At 40.2% G+C, this 12476-nt stretch overlaps 1 protein-coding gene across 2 annotated transcripts in view; it reads left to right on the top strand.

Moving 5' to 3' along the window:
- The window catches only part of nrg2b (neuregulin 2b), a 73607-nt gene that overhangs the window by 43336 nt on the left and 17795 nt on the right, over window positions 1-12476 (top strand). For both annotated transcript variants that reach the window (XM_026187021.2, XM_026187027.2), the window contains exon 5: window positions 11807-11865. In XM_026187021.2, the coding sequence (XP_026042806.1) occupies window positions 11807-11865 (59 nt within the window). The remainder of the gene's footprint in view (window positions 1-11806; window positions 11866-12476) is intronic.

Below are 12476 nucleotides of genomic sequence, written 5' to 3'. Positions count from 1 at the left end.
TGAAAAGTTGAAGAGGACATCTTGCTGACATTGTATATTAGCAGCTGTCTCTATTGTCGGTCACTCTGTTGGCATGTTACCATGAAACAATTTGCAAGCTGAGGGCACTCCAAAGCAACGAGGACAGAAGAGGCGTGACGGATTTCAGGACTCATGGACACCCAAGTTTGTGAATAACTTATGAAGGAAGTCACCTGGGATTTTGAAATCAGCGGGAGGCCTTTTTTCAAAGTCTAGCTCAAAATAAAAGTTGAACCAGCGTTGCAGATATTACAGTGATGTCCATTTGGGGAATTTCTTAAACGTCACCTGGACATCCTTGTTTGATTCTCTGGAACCAGAAAGCTTGTTTATGAACTGTTTTTATTATCTCTTTATCAATTAGAATAACATAGCAGATGCCATCATGCTGACATTTTTAGCTGAGGTTAGAAAATAATTTAAGATAAAATCTTTTTACAAACTGTAGTGTAAATCTCTACTGTATTTTGCGGTTGGTCGTAAACAGCTCAAGTGTTTGTTATTTTTAAACAATCTTTAGTAACACGATTCTGTGTACACAGAGATGACAGAACCATGTTAGTTGTCATTTAATCAAAGAAAATTATTTTGCACAGACAAATGCAAATACATTTTTTCTTTGCAATAATCTGATTGTTAGTTCTCACTTTCCAAGAAGATGGTCTGACACGACCTCTGTTCTCCATGGAAAATCAACGTCCATCTAGCTATGTTAGCATAACATAAACACAGTGAAGCTGGAGGATGAACGCTAACTTTTTCCCCACTCGATAAAAGTTAACATGAGGGTTCCTGATGGTTAGGGACAAATGCAATCGCATGGCAGGATGTAAACGGACCAAACTTCAGTCAGGAGAACAACTGAGATAATCCTTCCACAATACGAGGTTAGTCATTCATATACTGCAACAACATGGGAATAGAGCAGCTGCCAGAGAATTCAACATTAATGAATCAATGGTACAGAAGTGGAGGAAGAAAGAAGAATGAGTTGAGTAAAGTTTGACTTATCTGACCGTTCTGTGTCGCTTAATGCACCTTTTGGTCCAAAAAATACGGCAGAGGGTAAAATTGGCATCCAATTAAGTGTGCTGATATTTTTTTTTATTGAAAGATGAACTGGATAAATCTGTAAACCACAACTTTAATCTGTATCCTGCCTGACCCTTGGTTTGGAGGTTAACTGTTAAAAAGATATATTATAGTGCCTTTGATAGCTTTCGTCAGACACAGAAGAACATTATCTGTATTTAGGAACAAACAAACTAGAAATATAATGCTTCCATGTTTAGTGTATTATTTGTCTACTTTGTTGTTGTCTCTGTCTGCTTAGCACCCCAGTGAAGTTATCCTACATTTGACACAGAGCATTCCCTGCAGGTTTCTCCGTGCCTACGTAGCTAGCACTTTATGTTGTCCTCTCATGCTTTTGTGTACGGCAAAATTCTCTAAGACTTGACAGTGAGAATCAGAATCAGAATCAGAAAGGGTTTTATTGCCAAATGTTGAGCGGGTTTACAACATTAGGAAATTGCTGCTGTTTCACATAAGCATTTATATGACTAAAGCTACCAACTGCACATCATCCCAGTAAAGTCAATTTTCTTAATGTTTATTTGACTTTCTTTTCTTTGGAGGGTCCAACATTTAACAATTGTCTGGTGGGATCCCTAACAAATATATGAGCACGTCACACAGACAGGCACAGAGAAACCATGTTTAGCAGGTACTGGCTTCAATACAGGGATAATGTGAGTAATATATAAATCACTCAGGCTTGACAAACATTAATATTCCAGTTATCTCCCCCCCTTTACTTCACATTTTACTCCTATGCACTGTTTGTGTCACCATGTTTCCTGTTGTCCCAGTAGGTAGGAGACAGGACAAGCTGTGTGACAAACTACTGGTCACAATCATGGCAAGGAGGACGTGAAATGTAGTGATAACTTTTCTGCACTGACACAGCCCCACAGTGATTAAAAACTTCACTGCTAACGATCTACTTCTTCCTTGTGTTTATTTGAAATGAACTGTAAACATAAATGCATCACTTCCTGTGAGTGGGAGGATTTTTCCTAGGAAACTGCTACCAGACTGGTAGGTGTTTAGAACAGCAAGTGCAAAAATTTTCATGAACTGAATTTTTAGATGAATCACTGCTGTGTTATATCAACTTATTCCAGAGCAAAACTGTTGTAGCAGACATCATCATAACTGATTGCAGATGGGAAGTAACAGTATAACGGTAAATACCTGTTTGCAGCTTGTAGCACTTTCTTTTAGAGCCTTGCACTAGAATAACGGAGGTGTTACTTGGCCTTGCACTACTAGCAATTATCTTGCAGGATTTATTTATATATATTTTTCATTTATAGAAAGGTTTGTAAGTTTTTTAGACTTTGTATTTACAGCCAAAGCTTTGTACAAATCTAAACTACAGGAAGTGCAGAATTATTAGGCAAGTTGTATTTTTGAGGAATAATTTTATTATTGAACAACAACCATGTTCTCAATGAACCCAAAAAACTCATTAATATCAAAGCTGAATGTTTTTGGAAGTAGTTTTTAGTTTGTTTTTAGTTTTAGCTATTTTAGGGGGATATCTGTGTGTGCAGGTGACTATTACTGTGCAGAATTATTAGGCAACTTAACAAAAAACAAATATATACCCATTTCAATTATTTATTTTTACCAGTGACACCAATATAACATCTCCACATTCACAAATATACATTTCTGACATTCAAAAACAAAACAAAAACAAATCAGCGACCAATATAGCCACCTTTCTTTGCAAGGACACTCAAAAGCCTGCCATCCATGGATTCTGTCAGTGTTTTGATCTGTTCACCATCAACATTGCGTGCAGCAGCAACCACAGCCTCCCAGACACTGTTCAGAGAGGTGTACTGTTTTCCCTCCTTGTAAATCTCACATTTGATGATGGACCACAGGTTCTCAATGGGGTTCAGATCAGGTGAACAAGGTGGCCATGTCATTAGTTTTTCTTCTTTTATACCCTTTCTTGCCAGCCACGCTGTGGAGTACTTGGACGCGTGTGATGGAGCATTGTCCTGCATGAAAATCATGTTTTTCTTGAAGGATGCAGACTTCTTCCTGTACCACTGCTTGAAGAAGGTGTCTTCCAGAAACTGGCAGTAGGACTGGGAGTTGAGCTTGACTCCATCCTCAACCCGAAAAGGCCCCACAAGCTCATCTTTGATGATACCAGCCCAAACCAGTACTCCACCTCCACCTTACTGGCGTCTGAGTCGGACTGGAGCTCTCTGCCCTTTACCAATCCAGCCACGGGCCCATCCATCTGGCCCATCAAGACTCACTCTCATTTCATCAGTCCATAAAACCTTAGAAAAACCAGTCTTGAGATATTTCTTGGCCCAGTCTTGACGTTTCAGCTTGTGTGTCTTGTTCAGTGGTGGTCGTCTTTCAGCCTTTCTTACCTTGGCCATGTCTCTGAGTATTGCACACCTTGTGCTTTTGGGCACTCCAGTGATGTTGCAGCTCTGAAATATGGCCAAACTGGTGGCAAGTGGCATCTTGGCAGCTGCACGCTTGACTTTTCTCAGTTCATGGGCAGTTATTTTGCGCCTTGGTTTTTCCACACGCTTCTTGCGACCCTGTTGACTATTTTGAATGAAACGCTTGATTGTTCGATGATCACGCTTCAGAAGCTTTGCAATTTTGAGACTGCTGCATCCCTCTGCAAGATATCTCACTATTTTTGACTTTTCTGAGCCTGTCAAGTCCTTCTTATGACCCATTTTGCCAAAGGAAAGGACGTTGCCTAATAATTATGCACACCTGATATAGGGTGTTGATGTCATTAGACCACACCCCTTCTCATTACAGAGATGCACATCACCTAATATGCTTAATTGGTAGTAGGCTTTCGAGCCTATACAGCTTGGAGTAAGACAACATGCATGAAGAGGATGATGTGGACAAAATACTCATTTGCCTAATAATTCTGCACTCCCTGTAGTCATTCCCAATCAAAGCGCTAAGTACCTCATGGGGTATATTTTAGTAGCCAGGGGGTACATGGAAAAATTAGATTAACTAATCACGAAGTTCAGTTCTTTAATCACTTTTTTCACTAAAGAAAAAAGTGGAGATAAACATGTTTGAGCTGAAGACTTAGAAGTTAAAGGATAAACGGTAGGCAATAATGACGCAACAAAAAATTAAAAAGCAATAAACTTAAGTAATAACAAAACTCATCTAGTTACATCATTAGCCATTAAAAATGTCTAAACAAATAAAATTATTTAAAGTAGTTGATGAAATATATGAAGGCTATGAGTAAAAAATAAATAAATAGCTAATAGGATGTAGCTGACAACTACAAGAGCTAGCCGGGAAGGTAAACAGTTTTAAACAATTTTAGCTGGCAGTACTTCTGTTTAATCCAATTCCCTTTTATTTATACAGCGCCAAATCACAACAATAGTCACCTCAAGGCGCTTTATATTGTAAGGTAGACCCTACAGTAACGCACACAGAGAAAAACCCAACAATCTCACATGACTCTCAATGAGCAAGCTCTTTGGCGACAGTGGGAAGGAAAAACTCCCTTTTAACAGGAAGAAACCTCCGGCAGAACCAGGCTCAGGTAGGGGCCATCTGCTGCGACCAGTTGGGGTGAGAGAAGGAAGACGGGACAGGGCTCTAGACTAACTTTTTGACATGGGCGCACCGGTACGCCTAACTTTAAAAATTTAGGTGTACCGGCACAAAAGTTAGGCGCACTCAAATTTTTCAACCACATCGCTTAACACCGCAGTTTTACATGTGCACTTACAGAAGTCCATACAGACAATATTAATTTCTAAATTATTAACTAACAAACTTGTGCTTAAAGTGCTTTGTCAATATTGTAGAAAATGTTAAAAACTTAATCATCATCTCGGCTCCTCTGACAACCTGTTTGCTGCTGTCTGCTGCTGAAAGGCCGTGGGGAGAGGGGACACTTGGGCAGTGCATTTACTGCAGCATATAATGTGTTTTCTGGATACACTGTGCTTTTTCAGCATTCAAATATTGATGGCACCGTGTCAGAGCACTGGCTATGAATTTCAGACAGATCAGGCCTTAACTTAACAAAAAAGTTATCAATAGTTCTTTTTATCTTTTCTTATTACCCACAGCTACAGTACATCCACTTCTCTCAGGCCTAGGCTGCTCACTAGGGCTGAGTATCATCACTGATTTCTATAATCCATTCAATTCCGGTTCTCAAAGTCCTGATTTGATTCAATTTAGCCTCAGACAGTCAGAAATATTATAATTCTGATCATTTATCAGTACTGATACACATGAGACTTCATCAGAATTGTGAAAATCACAGCAGATGCCTTTGTGTGAAAGTAACTGAGAATAAAACACAGGAAAACATGAAGGAGATTTTCCTGGTCTGGCTTTTTATAGCAGATAACCTTAAAAATATTCTGCAATTTTGCATAATTTTAAGAAATTTAAATTTCTTCAGTATTGAACAGCAGAAATTAGGCTTTCTTGTCCGAGGTCATTTAAGTGAAAAAAGAAAAAGCGCTGTAAACAACGGTAGACTGGTGGGTAATAAGCGAATGAATAATGCAGAAAACAGATTTGAGACGGGAAACTGTTCCTGAAGTACAGAGAGAGAGAGAGCTGTGCAGGAAGTGTGATTTTTATCGTGGTGGAAGCAAAACAGCAAAAGTCAGAGGGAATTCATGACGACATTGATCAAATGTGAAGCGCAGTTTGCTGCTTCTTTTGCTGCAGGCTCGGTGAATTTTGGTCGGAGAGAGGCAAAACCTGCAGCTCAGAATCAGCGCAAAAAGACGTAAACACAGCACGGACCCGAAGAATCGCTAAGCTCCGACAGCGTGTCCGTGTTCAGGCCGTCGGGTGAGAAAGCCGAGAAAGACGAAGCTGATTCTGATGTGTTGGGTCCGCTCCGTGTTTAGGTCTTTGTGTGGAATCCGTTAATGAATTGATATCGCTTTATTCAAGCTACTCACCTCTCTCTTCCACCTGCACTTTCAACTGGACCACGGCCAATCAGAGATTTCCCGCCCCTGACTATCTCTGATTGGTTTAGTCCACGATAAAGTGTGTCTGTTGTTGACCACACGGAGAGTTACAGAGATTTTTTTTTTGTTACCGGAACAGTTGGTCGCACCTGTGCGACCAAATATTTATTTTTAGTCGCACCACTGAAAAATTTGGTCGCATTTGCGACCAAATTGGTCGCACTCTAGAGCCCTGCGGGATAAAGACATGTTGTGGAAGAGAGCCAGAGATTAATAATAAGCATGATTCAGTGATTCAGTACCGATCAACATGCACCAGTGGCGTGCTAGACAAGCAAGCAGAGCCAATTACCCTGACAATAAACCAGATATCCTACCTTTCATTAATCATTTCCTTGCTAACATGCTAAAGAAGTTATTAAAAGCTTGCTCCTCATAACACATCATGGTCAAGTTGGTTATTAAAAGGAAACTTGTCTGTTACAATGATAAATCATAGAGGGCTTGTTTACTTTCTAGTGCTAGCTATGTTTCCATACCATGTGCAGATGAGCACTGATCTCAGAGCAGTGAAAGCAAAGCCAGCAGCTGCCTCAGTTTCAGAGGTTATCAACATTGCGCATGCGCAAAAAAAACTTCCTGGTTTCTCAGCTTGCCCAGCTACAACCTTTGTTAATGGGACGTAGGCATTGCCATAGAGACTCCAGTAATTTGAAGTCAACTGAGTTAAGGCTGCTTCCAGAGGCAGTAGCAAACTGTGGCCACAAGTAATTTAAAAGATGGATGCAAACAGGCAAGAAGCTTCATGCAATACAGTAGATAAACAATTGAAATAGCTATCTTAAATTAAGAATAAAAAGTTAGAATAATTATCTAAAAATATGGAAAGCAGATGAAAATGAAACTTTAAGTATTGTTATATTATTATATTATATTATATAACAGTATAGATAAACAAGCACAATACTTGTCAAAACAGAATGGACACAGTTGAAATAGCTAGCTAAAAAGTGGGAAATATTTAGCTGAAAGTATTTCTAGCAGTTGGAATTGAAACATTTGTATCAAAGGTTGAAGTAGCTTGATAAAAAGTATAAATCAACAATTTTGATTTTAGCTAGTAGTATGGCTAAACAAGCACAATTTAACCCAATGGATACACTGTTAAAAGTAGTCATTATATATACTGGAGAGCTGTTAAATGGAGTAGTAGCTGGTCATGCCACCAGTTCAGATAATACAATTTCTCGATAAACTCCTAAAAGCAGATATCGAAGTCGCCTAAGTTGACTTCATAATAACCGGTTTTCTGAACTAGAGGTTTTAGTCTTTCCGTTCTAAACTGGCATACATGTTGGGTCATTTTGTAGATGTGTAACAAACATTTCCTCTGACGGTGTGGCTAACAGATGGCGTGTATAGTCATGCATGGTCAGAAGCTTTGTTTTTATGCTTTCTGTACAATAGGATGTCTCGGCTAGAAATCCATCCTTAGCTCCAGAGGTGTCTGTTTCAGGTCTCCATTTTTTTTGTCTCTTTGTTTTTACATTTCCATCTCTCTCTTTCTCTCACTCTCTTTTTCTCCCAATATTCCCCTTCCACTCGCTCTCTGCCTCTCATCTGATATACCTTTGGGTCATCGCTGAAGGATAAATCAGAACGTTTTTTTCATGGTGCTGACAAGCAGAAAACTTTGTTTGAGAGGGTTCATATAGACATTAGGAGCTGCGTATAGCAGTTTAGCGATGCAAAATGTGCAGGATTGCACAACCGCGTGTGCATGATTGCACTGCATACAACACACTGCATATTTAAAGAAGACACAGCAAGCTAGCAGTAAAGTAGCAGTAGACTAGCCAGCGTTTTCCAGAGAATTACTGTAGCTTCTCAGCTTTGTCATCCTTTGTTGGCCTGTCTGTTAAGGCCATTGGATAACAGGATGTAAATAAGACTGCTGTCTGCAGGTGTCTGTGCTTCTTGTTCACCTCAGAGATATGTAGACCACCACCCGGCTTCACAGACACACGCATAACAACACTCTTGAATCTGCACGACAGCTTCAAATCTACCCACTGCAAAACATAGCCAGGCAGCAAGAACTGTTAACATCTCTAAAATTCTTTTTGTGCCGACCACAGGAACCTGTAATCTCCTCTTCCCTGAAGGAGAAAGTAATGCTGTATTGCAAAATGGAGTCTGTAGGTTAAAGTGGAGGACAGCACATACAGAAAGGCACCCTGGCTTAAAGTATGGAGGGTAAATTAAAGATGAGCATAGGCAAACATTCCCCCACCAAGCTGTGGGCAAGTTAAACCTCGGTGTGCCTCTGGTTTTCTGTGTAAAGCTGCAGATCCCTGCTTTGATTAATGTGAACTTGCTAAACTACAGTCTGAATGCTGGCATAGAACAGTATGTCGTGTATTCACAGCTATAGGTGGAAAATGCCGATATTCCCCTCATGAATCAGTAAAGATAATTTAATCTAAACTAATCTAATCTACAAATGCCATGAGGTCAGGCTTGTGAACGTTTTGCCCATAACTGTCCGTGGTTCTTCTGTTAAATTTGATGATCCCTTTGAATAATGAATATAACCACATTCATTCAGATGGTTGGAACAAAAGGTGTGTTAGCTTTTTTCCCCCTTTCCTTTCCACTTGATCTGGGGGCTGAAAGAACAGTACAGAGTGGAAAAAATAGGAATGCAAAGGGTAAAACGGGTGCAAAGAAATAGAAAAGAGATGATATACAGTAAAAGCTTTGCCGGCATAGGGCTGCATCTGCACCCAGTGTCTCCCACCACTCTCTCTCTCTCTCTCTCTGCTCTATTTATATCTCTCTGGGAAATTGCTGAGTGGGCTCTACTGAGGGTTTTTGCTGTAATTGATTCAAAATGCAAGTTGTCTCTTTAGTGGTGAGAAAGAGGAGAAAAGGATACCCAGTCAGTTATACGGACAGTGTGTGCATGAGGGGAAGACGAGGCTTCTTGCGTTTCAAACTGGATAAATTGGTTGACCACTGTAATAAATACAGTGTGGTCATTACTGGGGCCTGGGTGAAATCGCCAGAGAGCTTCTTTCATCCTATAATAACTGTAATGGGGCCACACCCATGATATCATAAAACTGTGGTCAATTGTTATGATCCATCTACAGCATATGTGCACTGCAGCTGAATAAGATATTCTATAACATGTCTATTTTTCATTTGACTGCAGTAAAAGCTGATCTACTATCAATTACAGCAATAAAGAGATTACATCAATTATTCCCAGCTGGGTAAAAGCCTCGACACCATTATAACACACAATTTAAGACATTTCTGGATTTGAAGCACTCTTACAGAGATTTTTTTTAAATTTTCAGAAAGGCATTATTTAAAATTGGGGTCCTGTAGTGTTTTAGTGAGTGAATGAAGATTAATATAAGAATGTCAAAATCAATATTTAGCCTCCAAATTACCAATAACTGGCATGCGTCAATTTTCTAGTTGCTGTGATGCAGCGAGGAGCTGCAGTTTCAGTGTTGTGAGTTTGATGGCTGATGCCAGAATATGAATCACGTTTAGCTCGTGGTATTGCTGACAGCTCGCCACCCATCCAGAAACTAAACACCACATTCTGCAGCTGCATGTAAACTGTTGCTGTTATTTATGCCCAAGAAATACCAAAACCTATTCCACCCATTTTCATGCTCACACACTGTGGAAGGCTGTCTCTCTCTGTCTGCGCGCTCTTTCATTTTTTAGACTTGTGGAAAATGCTTTGGTTTTAAGCGTGTGCCATGATTACAGGTCCTCGTTTCTTTATGATTTATTTATGGAGTACATTTAAACATCGCATTACACAGAGCAGGGACACTGCATTTAATGGAAAATGCATGACTAACGACCAGCATGACTCAAACAGGGAGGCCTGCCTTTCCAGCCGCTGTAGAGACGCACCCAAAGAGAATTACTGTCCTGCAGCTAACCTTTGCCTTTTAGAGCATTTTTCGTATCTTTCAGCTCTTTATTTTGGTTTGGAGTCTAACCTTTGTGTTGGCTATGCATTACTTATATTACACTCATTAATACATTTGAGGCAGGAGATGTGTGTGTTATATGTATGTGTGTGTGTGTGTGTGTGTGTGTGTGTGTGTGTGTGTGTGTGTGTGTGTGTGTGTGTGTATTAGTTATTCTGTAAAAAAGTATCTTAGTGATTAACGGCCATCATTATGTCACATTTTATTGTGTTAGCTGGTTAGCTCAGCTAAGCTACCTGAGTGCAGTTATAATTTCTCTTCCCACAAATTTTTACTAGTGCTGTCAGCGTTAATCTCATTAAAATTACATTAGCGCCATAACCGCATTAACGCGGCAAATCTCCATTAGCAATTTAGCGCAGATTGCCCCATGCGAGGGGCGGTACGGTGCTAATACGTTAGCGCCTTTAGCTTGTTAACGCGTTAGCGCCTGACAGGACTAATTTTTTACATTTCTGTTGTTTAGTTCTGTTCGATATAATAGGAAAACACTGAATTAATCACTGAAAACAATCTTTCCCTTGCTCGAAAGATCATCCAGCCAGCACTGAAATAAGCTGAATTCACCAAAAATAATTAAAAATAAAGTAACAGTTGCCTCAAAGCACTTTGTATTGCAAGGTAAAGATGCGACAATATTAGCAAGAGAGAAAAGCCCAGCAGCCAGACGATCCAGTATGTGCAAGCACTTGGCAAAAGAGGGAAGGAAGAACTCTCTTTTAACAAAAAAGGTAAACTGTAGCTAACTTTGGAGTCTTTAGCTCTGCATCTGCTACCTATGTATGCTCAGGGTACAGTCACTGTGTTTGCATCCTCTTTACCAAAAAAACTAAAATGTAATTGACGAGAAAAACATGGCGGACCAAACATCAAAATGACCATGATCAGAAAGGCAAAGAGTAAAGTGAGGCACAAAATCACAGACGTTTACATGCTAGCTCCTCCTCTGGGTAGAGCATTTATTGAAAAGAGCTCAGCATGATAAATGATAAAACGTGTTCCACTAACAGGGATTTCACAGATTAGCATCCGATTACATCATATCATCCTCCTGCATTTTTTCAAACAACTCACTTTCTTGTTTATATGTGTAAAAACAGCCCAGAATTATATCTGCTGGCTAACATATAGATCCTGCATCGGTCTTGAGTGGAGACCACTGTAAACTTACAGGTTTGGACACAATCAGGTTCATGACTGCTGTGTTTTGTTAATATGTTTGCATATTATATAATGGTTAATAAATTGTTTTAATACATTTCTCCAGTACAACGAGTGGGAGTCCATAAAGCAGTTGTTCATGTATGCATTTTGTGGGTGTTGTCTACACCTGTGTTTGTGTGTGAGAGGGGTTGGAGGCTAACGGCTGTGCGTTTGACCCCTCCTATCTCCTGCACCACCATCACACAACCCCCACGACTGTGATGATGTCTGAACTGTAGCAGTGATGTCATATTGATGGCGGTGATGTCACAGTATGCAGGTCATCTCTCTCTCTCTCTGTCTCTCTCTTTCTCTCTTTCTGTACTTGGTGGATTGTGATGTTTCTAATCCCTCATCTCTCTCCTCTCCTACGTCTCCCTCCTTCCCTTCCTCTCTCCCCCTCTTATCTATCTGTCCTTGTGTCTTCCTCCTCCTCTCTTTCCTCCTGTTTTATCCTCTCTCTTCCCGCTGTAACTTTAACCTTCCTTCCCCTCCCTCTGTGTCTCGTTTTCCCTCCATCAGGTGTCCCAATGACTATACGGGGGACCGCTGTCAAAACTCCGTCATGGCCAATTTCTACAGTATGTCCATTTGCTCTTGTCTGTCTCTTTCCCACTGAGATGCTGCATGCTACATTGGAGGGGTTGAATGGAGGGAGTGTATGCGTGTGCGTGTGTGTTTGCATACCTGCTCGTCTGTTTAATGTGAGTTATCGTATGTATGTGAACGTGTGTGTGATGTTTGCATGATTCTGTGTCCACCCTTTTCTCTCCCTGTCTCCCCTGGTTCCTCTGTGGTGCCCCTCTAGTAACCAGAAGCAACCACTGTAGGGATATTTGCATCTATTTTTCCTGCCAGCTCACCTGCTTGAAACCCTATTTAAAGTACGCTGGATCTACAAAACAGTTCCAAAATAAACAACTTAATAAGCATTATGCCTAGTCTTACAGCTTAAAATTCTGCACATCAGTCATGTAAATTACACCCAAAAGTTCTCGTGCTGCAACTTGATCCGGAGGCTTGCACTAAAAGAAACAGAGGAGACAGAGAATTAACATAATGAGCAACACAGGAGGTTGAAGTTATTTGCTTTCGTTGAATCGCTTTGTCACTTTTCTTTGTAGATGATCCATTGGTGCCGCTTGTTTTGGAGCAGCAAAAAGAGAAGCCAGAATTGAGCAATCAAGGCAAA

Source organism: Astatotilapia calliptera, chromosome 2 (assembly GCF_964374335.1).
Source record: "Astatotilapia calliptera chromosome 2, fAstCal68.1, whole genome shotgun sequence".
NCBI lineage: Eukaryota > Metazoa > Chordata > Actinopteri > Cichliformes > Cichlidae > Astatotilapia > Astatotilapia calliptera.
This window is presented reverse-complemented; position numbering and strand designations above follow the sequence as displayed.